Source organism: Triticum dicoccoides, chromosome 1B (assembly GCF_002162155.2).
Source record: "Triticum dicoccoides isolate Atlit2015 ecotype Zavitan chromosome 1B, WEW_v2.0, whole genome shotgun sequence".
NCBI lineage: Eukaryota > Viridiplantae > Streptophyta > Magnoliopsida > Poales > Poaceae > Triticum > Triticum dicoccoides.
Window position 1 is genome coordinate 624,500,716 of NC_041381.1, and position 14,155 is coordinate 624,514,870.

General features: G+C 45.1%; 1 protein-coding gene across 1 annotated transcript; it reads left to right on the plus strand.

Moving 5' to 3' along the window:
* Positions 1–1,970: 1,970 nt before the first annotated feature.
* LOC119349194 lies at positions 1,971–7,934 on the plus strand. Its single transcript, XM_037617223.1, has 7 exons — positions 1,971–2,136; positions 2,264–2,438; positions 3,901–4,059; positions 4,552–4,696; positions 6,019–6,165; positions 6,251–6,527; positions 7,263–7,934. Exons 2-7 carry the CDS (start codon positions 2,271–2,273, stop codon positions 7,264–7,266), a joined length of 900 nt encoding a protein of 299 aa, XP_037473120.1. The 5' UTR covers positions 1,971–2,136; positions 2,264–2,270; the 3' UTR covers positions 7,267–7,934.
* Positions 7,935–14,155: the final 6,221 nt, after the last annotated feature.

The window sequence follows — 14,155 nt, forward strand, 5'->3', positions numbered from 1 at the left end:
TGTGCAGGCTTCTATAGTAATTTGTCTTGAAAAGATTGATTATACGAGCTGTGGCAAGGGAAAACGTCATGGCATAATGCCTGCCGCTATTTCCACGTCATCCCCCAAATTTAAAGTACCTTCACAAAATCCTGCTTACTTGAAAATAAACTATCCATTTACTGTGAAAAATGAAGAAGAAACTAGCCAGTGGCAAAAACATCAGGAGGCCAAACACAGCTATGCTGTTTGGATATATAATCTGCTGCTACCTTTATCTGTATACTAGGTGGTTAGGCAGCTGTTACATATTTGTTCGTTTACTTTGTTTTGAATAAATATTGTGTGTGTGTGTTTTTCTACTTTTCCAACTTATGATGCATATGGAGGTACTTATGTGATCACCTCGTGTTTTTACTTTCTACATATATGTGCTTATGGGATATGAATGATCTTTGTTACTACATTGTAGCAAGTCCATGGGAAGTTATGTGTGTTATTATTGTAGTAGCAAGTCCACATGTAGCTGAGCTGGTTACATGCCACTCTATGGTCTTAGTGAGGCTGAAACCTCTAGCAGTATAGTAAGTAGAGAAACTATTGTGGGCAGCTTTTATCCAGTGGATGAGGCTCTCAGCTTTAATCTAACCAATTTTGTAGAAAGATTAAGTTGTTAATCAGTTTACATGATTTCTTACCAATTTAAATGAAATTAATGTCGACTAGGTTCTCTGAAACTCTTGATTTCATATCTGAACTCTGAAGTAAGGCATTTACACTAATTTTACTTGAAGTTGCACATCACTGAAGTAGCTAATGGAAGAATCAAAGCTCTTGTGTAGCCGCATGGGATTTCAGTTGATATGTACTCTTTCCAGTGTCATTTGAGTATCAAATTAGCTACAGAAGTAGTCCATAGAGTTTTTGCTTATCCCCATTCCACCACTTGTGGGTTGAAGAGCTCCAAGCAAAAGCAATTGAGAAAGGGGGGTCGCCCTGTCTCAGTCCCCAGCGATGGAAGAAGGGAGTACCAGGAGCACAGTTTGAGGAAGAATCCGAGATGATGTCGAGGCGAGGGAGGTGTCGATGAGATCACTGCAGCACTGACTGAAGCCAACGTGGGCGAGGACTTCAAGAAGGTAATCCCAATTGACAGAGTCTGTCAAATGCTTTTGCATTATGTAGCTTTAGGAAGACGGGTTGCTTGTTTGCACGGTGATGTGCTGATGGCTCTGAATAATACGTATTCTGCACATACAGGAAGTTATCATAAATACACCCGAAACAAAAAAATAAAACTGATGGAGATGTTGTTCTGCATTTCAGGGGCAATATGGTTAGCAAGGAATTTTCCGGGGATCTTCTCAACAAGGTGAGTGAGGCTAATGGGCATTGTCTTTCTTTGGCACAACACAAGCGCAGTGATGGCGGTGTTGAGCAGGTTCCAGGTTGTAGCGTTGAGAGCAGATAGCTGAGTGAGGGCATTCTGTAAATCCATCCTAATTGTGTGCCAACAAGGTTTGAAGGAAAGGCCAATGAAACTGTCAGGCCTTGTGAGCAGCAATATCTCTGATGGTGGCACGGGTGATGAAGATGACCAAGGTCAAGGTGAGCAGCCCTGCAGAGTTGTCCCTTGTGCCCAGCCCCAGCGGAGAGTCGAAATGTTCCAAGAGAGCAGCGGATTTGTCCTTGTGACTAGATACAGGAATGTTCTTCTTGTCATCAAGGAAAGTTATGTGAAAATAATATGTGGTGTTAGCATCATCGGCTTTGATCCAGACCTGCAGATTAAGAGCCTGTGCCGTTCTGGTGAGCTTGAGTCGGTTGTACTCCTATGCTTTTCTGCTGTTGGTATGTAAGTATATGCAGTAGTAGCATTTATTTATTCTGCTTATTATGCAATCACCTCACCTCTCTTAATGGTTAGTACTAAGTTGTAAGCCTGTCATTTATATGCAGTGTTCTCAACTCCGGTACGTAACCGCCTTCCTTCCTTCCTTCAGAGAGGGAGAGAGAAAGAGAGAGAGAGGGAGCGTGTCGTCGGGAGGGCAGCGCCGCCTACTTGCATGCATAAATACACCAGCAAACCAACTAGAGAATTGGTTCGTCGTCCCCGGGCAACGGCGACCCCTCCACCCCAGCCTCCTCCCTATCCAGGTGCTCTCTCTCTCTCCCTCCCTCTCTCTCTCTCTCTCTCTCTCTCTCTCTCTCTCTCTCTGTCTCTCTTCTTCCTCTCCCTTCTCCCTCTCCCCCAACCTGACGTGCGATGCTCCTTGATGGCCAGGCCGGCGATGGATCGATTGAAGAGGCTGTGCAAGGTGCTCGGGTCCAACTACCAGGAGCGGCTGGATGAGCTGGGGATAGCGGCGGGGCACAAGGAGATGGACGAGAAAACAAGCAAGGCCCTCGAGCAAACAATCGGGGAACTCGAGAAAGCCAAGGAAGCCAGGTTCTCCGAGGTTCGTCCTGTTCCGCCGCGCGTGCATCCCCATATCATCCATCCCTCCTTCTCGTCTGCGTTCCTGCACTTGTTCCCCGCCCGTAAGCTGCCTAGCTCTAGCTGTGATTTGGGAGTCTGGCTTGGAATTTGGGACTGGATGCCACGGGTTTGGAAATTGGGGTCGGATGCCATCGGTTTCGAATTTGGGGCTGCTGGATGCCGTGAGTTTCGAATTTGGGGCCGGATGCCACGGGTTTGGAAATTGGGGTCGGATGCTGTCGGTTTCGAATTTGGGGCTGCTGGATGCCGTGAGTTTCGAATTTGGGGCCGGATGCCACGGGTTTGGAAATTGGGGTCGGATGCTGTCGGTTTCCAATTTGGGGCTGGATGCCGCGGGTTTCGAATTTGGTGCTGGATGCCACGGGTTTCGAATTTGGGGCTGGATGCCGTGGGTTTCCAATTTGGATTCGGGTGCCATGGGTTTTTCAATTTGGAGTTTGGATGCCGTGGGTTTCGAATTTGGGGCTGGATGGATGGACGCCCGCCATCCATGGTTCCGTGTTCCTTCCACCTGCGATCGTCTTCTCTTGGATGGAGATGCGAGGGATGCCATGGGGGTTATGGTGGGTTTAAGAGCAACAGAGTGTGTATTCAGCGAGCGTTCACTCAATCATCTCCACGCGCGCCCCGTTCGTTCCTGTCCGTTAGATCAGATCCATCGCATACGGGTCCGGGGATCAACACTGCCACAGCAATAGGCCTTGGCTGGCGGCGGCAGGAGGGAGTAGTGCTGTACCGGATGGGGGCAGCGGCGAAGGCGGTAGCAGATTGGGGCGGCGGCAGTGGACAGCGGCGCGGTGACCAGCACAAGAGGGCGTGAGGGGCCGCGGGCGAGCTGCTGCTCCTCACGCCCTCTTCTGCTGGTCAACGGAGTGAGGGGCAGCGGAAAAGGGCGGCGTCTGCGTGAGGGGCAGCGGCAGAGGGCTGCCTCGGGAAGAGGGTCGGCTGCTCCTTGCCGCAGGTTTTTCAGGATCTATCCGCCAGCATCTTCGTGGAATGGAAGGGGATGAGGTTACTTACTATCTCATGGCTTTCTGAACCAAACTACTTTGCGGACGATAGATCCTGGTCCAACTTTGGACGATGGAGAATCTAACGGCGCTACCCAGTTTTGCTCTATGCATTGACGGCTTGATGTGCTGCGTCGTGCGTAAATCGTCCAGAAATTATCGTGTGTTTGTGTGTGTGTGTGTGTGTGTGTGTGTGTGTGTGTGTGTGTGTGTGTGTGTAGCAGCGTTCCCTTGTTGTGGCACAGCTTGCATACTAATTGAGGCTTGAGTTGCAAATTTGTGATATAACAGAGGAGAAATGGTGAGGGAGTAAGCGATAATTGCTACGGTCAAGAAGACCAATTGAGTATCAACTAAACAAGCATAAAAGTCTGTTTACACTCATGGTTTTATTAATTTTATGAATGGCAGCTTCAAGCCTTGGGGTTGAAGCTTCGAGACCTGTGGAAGTTCCACAATACTGGTCCAGAAAATATCTTGGAGTTTGCCGAAGCCTTTGCTTGCATAGATGCTGAATCCGCAAATGAATTGACCAATGAGAAGTCACTTTCCATGGAACTTATCAATAAAGTAAGATCTTGGTAGCTTTTTTATGTTCATTCATGCCCAGTTTTATTTTTGGTCATATAAACTTGCGTTGTACACCTTGTTCTAAGCTGTTTGAATGTGTTTCATAGGCGCTGTGCCTAGTTTTATTTTTTGTCATATAAACCTGCATTGTGCACCTTTTTCTAAGGTGTATGAATGTGTTTCATAGGTGCTGTGCTCAGTTTTATTTTTTGTCATATAAACCTGCATTGTACACCTTCTAAGGTGTATGAATGTGTTTCATAGGCGCTGTGCCCAGTTTTATTTTTGGTCGTATAAACTTGCATTGTACACCTTCTTCTAAGGTGTATGAATGTGTTTCATAGGCGATGTGCTGTTGCAAGGCCTGATCTGTAGCAAACACTGTTTATTTCTTGCTTTGTTATTTTTCTGCAATAACTGAATCTTGTGGACCCATGGTTTCATTTATATGGGTCCACCTGATGATCTGAAAAAAACTTGCGTTGTATACAGGCAACTGAAGAGATTAACATCTTGGAGGCTTCTATGGTTGCCAAACAGAAGAACATATACTTGGGTAAAAAACAGAAATTGCTGAAATTGCTTGAAGAAACCCACATGGTGCCTGCTGACATGAAATTTGATCCCAAGAAAAAAGGTACTCGAACATGTTGATGCAATTACTTCTATGGCATATAGATTATGCTCATCATTAATGCCTGTTTCGCAATCCGGGTTCCCTTTTTCGCTAAAACAAACCATGATCAGCAAATCTGTTTGGTGCTGCCGCTCTGGCTTCCCTATTGCATTGAGCAGGCCGGCCTCAGGCCCAATCCTAAAGCCCAGTTGGCTGAGCTAGGGTTGGAAGATTAGGTTGGGCTGAGCCTAGCTAGGCGTGACGAGATTTGTCCTGGCTGTGAATTGCCTCATTTTTCTTTGTTTTTTTCAAACAGAGGTTTCTGCCTGTTTGCGATGAATGCTGAAATCAACACTGGTCTGCATAGATAATGAATGAGCTGATTTCGTTAGTCAAATCAGACTACTCTATCAGAAGGCTAAAATAAAATGGTTTGTCAATCACCTTGTCTTTAGGATTATAGTTTGATGGGATATCTGGCTCTGTTCTGTTCTTGGTTTGCTGCAAGTTAACTGCTGGTCTAGTTCACCAAGCCTGCATTGGGCTAGTAACTTATTACGCTGTTAACTTGCATACTAGTTTTTTTCGCTAACCTGGTCCTTAGCTCATTGCTATCCATTAAAAAAAATGATCAGGTTATTCTTCAAGTGCCTAATTCTGTATTTTGGCGAGATTCTATTGAGTATTGTTATCTTATATCCAGAAAATTTTAAAGTTAAGATATAAACTTGTTAGAACTGTTAATCGTTTCAAATTTCGCACATATTCAGAGTGTTTAACAGGCAGATCATTGCACATAATGTTGCAGCCGGAAGTTTGCTAGGGAGGTTGTAGTATGGGGCAATTGTTGGACGCAAGGGTTGTCGCCATGTAGGTGCTGTGATACAGTAGAGGGGTAGTGGGGAAAGGATGGGAGAATTAGGGAGGTACTAAAAGAGAAGCAGGGGTAGGGAATACATTATTTCATTACTTGCCCTCCTTATGAGGATACATCCTTATATAGACCCTTTAGGTCAGTTACTGTTCACTGAAAAGTAATTCCACACACCCTGGATACTTCTGGACTAAGATGGGTCCATGTAAGAGACAACTGGACTCTAAGATGACACAACATTACTCCCCTTCTCAGAGAAGCAGCTTGTCCTCAAGCTGCATATTTGCTAGAGCTGACTATTCCTACATGTCAGCTGGTCCCCTGTTCTTTCTTGTATAAGCCGGACTAGATGGTAACTGGAACGAAGGTCGAGCTTGGTGTATTTTCTTCTTCATTTGTTTATAGGGTAGTTTCTTCATCTGTTCATAGATATTTTGTGCCTGATCCACTCTGTTTTTATTTTCTGTAGAATCTGATTTCCCCAAGGCAATATCAGATTTGAAGATTTTGATTAAAGAAGTTAAAGTACAAATTCTTGAAAGAAAAGATATTGTCATGCGAATTGAACTACTCCAGCATCCAGTGAATAATTCACTCTCTGTGAAAACATCTGAAAGTAAGAAATATGTTCTAGTTTATTCAAATTGAAAATAAACCAACGAATGATATGTAATTTTTCTCATATTTTATTTGCTAAACAGGGCTACTTCGCTCTTTGAAGAATTTGGTCCTCCTTGAAGACACATTTCCATTTGATGGCAAGGATGTGAAGGTTGTTGTAAATGCAATTGAAGATGAAATGACACCAGCTTCAACAAGACCTGCGCTTCCAGTGAAGAAGAGGATGAGTGCTCGGCTGACTGAGTTGAGGGATAAGAAGGAATCCAATGCTGACCTGCCTCCCCCTCCCTATCCTTCACGAGTTCGCGATGGGAACAGGGAACGCAGGAAGGGGGTATGGGGCAAGGAATCCAAGAGGTGAGCATTTGAAATATAGATTGTCTTTTCAGCATAGCACCCTCTGAAAAAGAAAAGCTTGGCATGCTCATATTTCTTTAGTAAAATATTCCTCTTGTTCCTTTTTGTGGCTGATGCATCTTGCACGAATGAATTTATGGCCATCCAAAACTAGTATGTGTTTCCAACAGCCTAAAGAGAGTCCATCCAAGACTAAAATGAAAAACGTCCCATACCGATGTATAATTTCTAGCTCTTCTCCTAGAGTCAGATCTGGAATATTTAGATGAAGATGCTTAGGTACAAAGGGCTGCATGAACTGTGGTAACTTGATCAGAATGATGAAAAACAATAGATATCCCAACACTGGAACTAGGATAGTTTCATCATGTCTAATTTTCCATGGGCATTCAGTATGCACTGATGGGATTGTTGAGTAGTTGTGCGTACATGGCCACATGGGCAGAATACAGAGGAAAGCCTGGAAACTGTTAAGGTAGATGCAACAAAAAGACATGCTACGTTATTCGAAGTACGGGGATGGGTTTCTTATGCTGTCTGTTTTGAGGTGTTGAAACTAAGCCTAGCAGTTGATGATATTTTTCCTAAGTGAAGTTGTCATTCACATTTGATGGGCCTCTCAAAGCAGGGCAATCCTTGTCTGAGCTGTATGATTGAGGTTTCTATACATCACTGCACGATTGCAGTTGGCTTCCCGATAGGCATCTGACCTTTAAGTTGCATATATGTTGTCAGGTGAAAAGGCTTCATGGGCGCCCGGTGCAAGGCCCTTGTCAACAAGTCAGTACCGTCCCTACCGAGTACCGACCCCTCCCTCCCAGGATTACTCGTCTGCCCACGAAGATTGAGCACTTGTAAAGTTGTGTGCTTCAACACGAACTGTCTTCTCCTCTGAAGGCAAGACGCCCGTGACCGACAGCAAAACAATGTGGCGAATAGTTTTTGTTGTGCGGATGTACTTTGGTTCGTTGCTTCTGAGGATAGATAGATGCCATAGAAGATCGCAGCAGACCATTCCATGCGTACCGTCGCTTTACCTGGGAAAACAGTGGCCTCGACACAACCTTGTAGCCATGTGATCGTGTCAACTTCCCAACTGCTGGCTGTTACAAATGTAGATGGATCTAGGATGCCTGTTTTTGCTGTTAGTCCTCGCTAATGAGTTGTTGGAACGTGTGCATATTAGAACTGTGTTGCGAGTATCCGTGGCCAGATGATTTGTTTGGCGTGGGAGTAGAGTATCGCCCGGTTGCATTTGGCCCTGCCACCATGTTCAAAGGATGAGCAATTGAGCATGCATGCTTTCATCAAGGACGTCACGCATTGTTCACTCCAGATCTACAACCTCCAATCTGTACTGTACCCATTGCTCACTCTTGCATAATAGAATTTTTTTTTCATCAATGACGTCACGCATTGTTCACTTCAGATCTACAATCTCCAATCTGTACTGTACCCATTGCTCACTCTTGCATAATAGATTTTTTTTCATCAAGGATGCCACGCATTGTTCATTCCAGATCTACAACCTCCAATCTGTACTGTACCCATTGCCCACTCTTGCATAATAGATTTTTTTCCCGAGTGATCTGACGCTGTCGTGTCGAGCAGGAAGGATGAACGGCGCCAAATACCACTATTTTTTGTTTGTTTACTAATAAATTACCTAAGAGCGTTTCTAACCGATCCCTTAAAAGGTCATAAGAAAGCAAAAAAATCGGTTATACTCCCTTATGGCCCACCTAGCCGATCCCATAACGGCATATAGTGGAGTAAAAAACTTACTCCAACTCTCAGTATCCCCAAATATAACTAAATATACTCAATCCTGTCGCAACCGATTAAACTGGTGCCTCTCCTCCCACCCTGTCGCTGTAGCCGCCATGCCCCACCGATGACCGTCCGTCCTACTGGAATGGATAGCCCAGACCCTTCCATCACCCTGTCGGCCACCGCTGCCCGCACAAACCACGGGGATCGGTTAAAAGAGTGTACTAATAAATGACCTAAGGGCATTTTTAACCGATCCCCTAAAAGACCACAAGGAAGTAAAAATTCGGTTATACTCCCTTACGCGCACCTAGCCGAGATCCCCTAACCGGCATAGCAGAGTGAAAAAATTACTACAACTCTTAATATCCCCCAAATATCCCTAAATATACTCACTCCCGCCGCGGCCGATTAAACTGGTGCCTCTCCTCTCACCCTCATGCCGCCCTGTTTCCCATCGAAGTAGCCGCCACACCCCACTGCCGCCACCGATGACCGTCCGTCCTGCCTGAATTGATAGCCCGAACCCTTCCCTCACCCTGCTGGCCACCGCCGCCGGAAATCTTGCTAGGGCTACCTTGGTGGAATGCCGGAGGGCTGGCCGGCTGGGTTGTAGGGCGCCGTCCGGTGGTGCGAAGATGGGGATCGAGGGCGTCGCCTACTTTGGCAGGATACATACGAAAAAGTAATACAGATATGGAGATGGACCGATGGGCTTCTTTTATTAGTTTTTACACCGATTCATCGATTGTGGAAGACCGAACATGCCCGCTTCAATTAATTACTGGAGTTTAATCACATGATTCGTGGAGAAAAGGCTGAGGTGGCATGCTGCTGATGTAGCAAGGCTGCAAACTAAATGATGAGATGGTATAATTATTATGTGGACAATGCACATGTTGAGAGAATTGATAGTAGTGGAGATCAACTTGTTAAGAATGTAAGATTTATTAGCTAGCGGGTCACAGCCTAATTTACAAGCGGGAATTCTCACCTTTTTGCGGCACCGAACATATCCATACTCCCTCCGTCCTTTAAAAAGTGTAATTCTAACTTTGTTAGAAAGTAAAACAATTTTATGTTTGACCGTATTTATACAATAATATGCCAATATTTATGCCATCAAATTAGGATTTTTTGTCCAAAAGGACCCCCTGCCGAGATGAATTGCCAAAAAAAACTACCTCTGGATCAATTTGACAAAAAGGACCCCCTCAGCGGTGGCGGCAGGCGCGGCAGGCGACACGTGGCACCTGCCGCCATGCCAGGAGGCGGCGGGTCCTGCCGCCACCGCAGGAGGCGGCCACCCCAGTCGAACGGCTTTCCTACAGTGCATCGCGCCGTGACGTAACGGGCGAGGCCAGGTGGGCCACGCCGCCACTGGGTGAGGCGGCCTCTCGTGCCCATGCCGCGCCCAGGCCGACAGGCCAGCTGCACGCGCGACGAGACAGCGGGCCCTGCCGCCACCGGGTGAGGCGGCCGCGCTGCATGCGGCCCGGCAGCCGGTCCTGTTGCAGACTGGTGGATTATTCCTGGCGCTGATTCCGACGTAAACTTCCCTCATTCCCACGCGCGCAATGACGACGAATTTCACGGGCTCGCTGTTGCAAACTGGGCTGATTCCCACGCGCGGAGGACGACGAATTTCACGGGCGGGAACTGTTGTGCCGACACTACAGGGATGCTCCTCCTTTATATAGTATGCGTATGCTCTGTGCGCAAGCACACTCTGCTCTCCTCTTCTACTCTCTGCGTGTAAGAACAGAGAGAAAGCAAAACTCATTACGCATTTTCATTCGTGATTTAGGGTGATTTAGAGTTGGATTTTGAATATGCTGAAGTTGAAGAAAAGATAGACGAAGGTAAGATCTATCCATTTTTGTTGGTTTGGTTCACATGCATGCAGTTTGTACTATTTTTGTTTAGTTCATAACTATGTGTTCTCTGTTGTGTTAGGTATTATTTCATCAATTTTTAGAGTCATTTAGTGCTTCAGGAGTAGGATTTGTGTAGCGAAGTGAACTACGAAGTTGAAGATCAAGGTATGAGCTTTGCAATACATTTATTTATTTGTGCATGCATGGTGGTAATTAGTTCGTCCTTTAGCTCGTTATTAGCTATGCGATGGTAGTGCTTAGAGGTTTGAAATAATTTCAGACGAGAGATGTAGAATTTAAACTATTTTTTAAAATAGTAGGTTGAAGATGTTGCATCAATGTTAGGTGCGTCCATTAGTATTGACATGCGGGAAATCTTAATACGGTAATTAAGAAAAAATTGTACTGTAATTGTTTATTGCATGCGGTATGTTATTTCATGTGGTATGTTATTTTATGTCGTATGTTTATTAATAAGTCTATAGTTAGGAAATCGTAGGTCTACTTTGTTATGTCGCAATAATCTAAATTTTATATGTTAAGATTAGGTTATAATGTACTTAATGATGTATGTAATTAGGTAAAATAATTCATCTTAGTAGCAAACAAGGAGGAGAAGACGTGATTGAAGAAATTGTGTTTCCATTTTCGCTATCCCATTTTGAGATGATGAACACATACATGGAAGTGCTATTTTCATACTTTTGTTAGCAGGAAGAAAAATCTATGTGTAATATTGATGTTAATGTGATAATAGATTGACTTCGTTCATATAGTACTAGTGACGGATATTTATTGGAACTATTTTGATGCTTAATTGCATTCGCAAGCACATCCATATTGGAGCTAAGGTAAAAAATGACACTGTAATTTTGTTAATATTTTTTGTATTGATGTACTATTGTGAATAATGTGCATGCCGCTGCAAATATTATTATTTGTAGATAAATGATTGTTATCGTATGATGTGAAAAAATTATATAAAGCCAAAAAAATTAAATGTTTTACTCATATGATATTAAAATGTTATTATCGTACTATTATGTTTACTGGTTGTTTGGATAGCGAGTAATTACCATGGGTTTTGTCAAGTAAGAAAAATAGTTTTTACTAATAGTCGTATTTTCAAAAGCTCAGTTTTTGCATGTTATGAGAATCAATTTAGGATATTTTTGGGGTAGTTAGAGAAAAGCAAAGAGTTTTAATTTGTGACGCTCGTAGACGAGTTTGAGAAAAAAATAATCTCTAAATACCCGTTAACCAAACAACCCCGAAAAGTCTAAGCAAATGATTCTAAAAACAAAATGAATATTTGTAACGAAAATACGATTATTATTTTAGTCGTCTGATATGTAAATGTTGTCATCGTACTACTACTAAATGTTCAGTTACTAATTGTTTGAAATGTAAACATGTATTTTGGTTAGGTACTATGGAAAATTTATTAGTGTACTATGGGAACGTCTTACGGGACGGTCCTTTCAGGGTGGATGTGTCCTTGTGCGAGTTGACTACAGTTGTAGTTAGAGACATGGTGAACGTGGGTTACCCAGCTGTCAGAAGGTGCATCCGAGCGGTGTTTGGCCCAGGGATGCAGGGGAAAAATGACAATGGAGGCCTTCGTCGCTGACGGAGCAAAAGATGGGACAGCTGCCCGTTGGGGTTTGCGGCCTGTCACAGGTGATCAGTCGTGGGGTCGTACATGAGGTTTGCAAGCAATCCCAATAACCCAGTGTTTGGTCAGCCGATGGTGTATGTGGAGTTCATTTCAGTCACTGATGTTGCCGGATGCAGTAGCAAGGGCGGTGAGGTCGAGTTGGCCATCACATTAGCCCCTAGCATCGGCCCATCGGAACCGACGGGCGACCAGCCTGTGTATGACACAAGATATTGGTCTGCGGCCGTTGACATGAGTGAACACGTGGAGGGATTGCCGGAGGCGCTCGATGATGACGATCACTCTTCCGCGTCTTCCGAGTCAAGCGAAGAAGAAGATGTTCCTCCCCACAGGGCGGTCGCGGCGTCACTGCAACCTGGGTTTTTACAGGATATGAGCATCACAAATGAATTTCACTGTTTCTGGCCTAGAAGCGGGGAGTCTGGAGGCTGGGCAGGTTTTCCCAGACAAGAAGTCTGCTTACCAAGCAATTAATAGGTATGCAATCACCCTCCACCGCCAGCAAAAAGTGAAGCAGTCTGATAAAAAAGAGTTGAAGGTCATATGCATCCACACCGCGAAAGGTTGCCGCGGAAGAGTTCTCGCTAGACTGAAGCCTGGGGTATGTCAGTCATGGCATATCACAAAAATAGTGCAGCATAGCTGTGAGCAAACTGGGACTCTTTCAAATCACTGCAATGTGACGGCAAGATATGTGGCACAGGTGATGGAAACAATTGTGCAGGGAAGTCTCAACATTAGTGTTAGGGCTTTGAAAAAGGATGCAGAAGATCAGATTGGCTTCCCTGTCAGCTACAACAAGGCTAGGCGTGTGAAGGAAAATATATTCAAGAACTTGTATGGAACCTATGAGGAGGCCTATTCTTATGCCCCCAGAATGCTTCATCAGATAGCAAGTGCTAATAGGGGGACTCAAGTTTGGCGGAGAGAACGTCAGAACCCAAAGAACCTGGGTGAGCTAATCCTGGACCGCTTATTCTGGGCATTCGCCCAGACTATACAAGCCTTCAGGCACTATCGCCCGGTATTATCAGTTGATGGTACCTTTCTCACTGGAAAGTACAAGGGCACACTATTGGTGGCGATTGCAGCAGATGCAAATAATCAGCTTCTTCCTATTGCATATGCACTGGTCGAGAGCGAGAACAAAGATAGCTGGTTGTGGTTCCTGAGCTGCGTGAAGATGGGTGTCGTGAAAGAGCGTTTAGGTGTTTGCATCATCTCTGATCGCAACACAAGATTATTAAGTGCTCTCGACATAATTAAGCAGTCCTCAGAAGAGTGGAAGTGGCCTGATCTAGAGGGAAAATGGTGCATGCGGCATTTGGCAGCAAACTTTTACTCCAAATTCAAGAATAAGGATTGGTTCAAGTTATTCAAGAGGATGTGCATGCAGAAAACTCAAGCCAAAATGAATGCCATCTGGGCAGGTATCAATGGTGAGATCGAGCGCGCGGCCTTGCCGCAGAGAGAAGACCGGAGGGGTCGAATGACGGCCATAAATTTGAGCCAGTGGATCGACAAGAATTGCCCTGATTTGTCCAAGTGGGCGCAGGCTCACGACACCGGGGCTCGGTATGGAATAATGACCAGCAACATGTCAGAGGTGTACAATGGTGTTCTTAAAGGGGTGAGAGCCTTGCCTATCACAACCCTAATTGAAGAAACTTGGAACCGGACACTGTCATACTTTGCAGACAGGGTTACCGCGGCTAAAGCACAAGTTGAATTGAACAAGCCATGGTCCAAGAAGATGCAAAGACATCAGGACAAGAAAGCAAAGAAGTCCCAAAGCCATGGATGCAGGAAAGTGGACGCACTTAGGAATAAGTGGGAAGTCAATGTGCGAGCCAAGTACGTTAAGGGTCACCACAGAGGATCCAAAAAGCAAGCTGTCACCCTCGGCCCAACGTCATGTGAGTGCACGTGTAACAAGCCCAAGCTTGAGGGCTACCCTTGTAGTCATGTGCTCCGGGCGGTTGCAGATCAAAAAATCAGTGTTGAGCCATACATATCACCGTACTTCAACATGTACAATCTGTACAACACTTGGAACGGTGAGTTCTGGGTCTGGGGCATTGATATGAACTACAAAATGTTGTGGCCAGATGGGTTGAAATGGGTTCTGAACGCCGACTTGATGAGAACCGCCAAGGGACGACGTCATTCTAGGCGTCATCGCAATGACATGGACCATAGCCAGATGGGAGAACCAAGGCGATGCCGCGTTTGTAGGTGTCCTGAACATTCACGTAGGGAATGCCCGTATTGAGCAAACAACACCGCATGATGTTGATTTATCT

Excerpts from the sequence above, each read along its gene's own strand:
- LOC119349194 (XM_037617223.1), top strand. The coding sequence starts at position 2,271 with ATGGATCGATTGAAGAGGCTGTGCAAGGTGCTCGGGTCCAACTACCAG. Across the intron at positions 4,060-4,551 it reads CCATGGAACTTATCAATAAA|GCAACTGAAGAGATTAACAT; the intron begins GTAAGATCTTGG and ends CGTTGTATACAG. Across the intron at positions 4,697-6,018 it reads ATTTGATCCCAAGAAAAAAG|AATCTGATTTCCCCAAGGCA; the intron begins GTACTCGAACAT and ends TATTTTCTGTAG.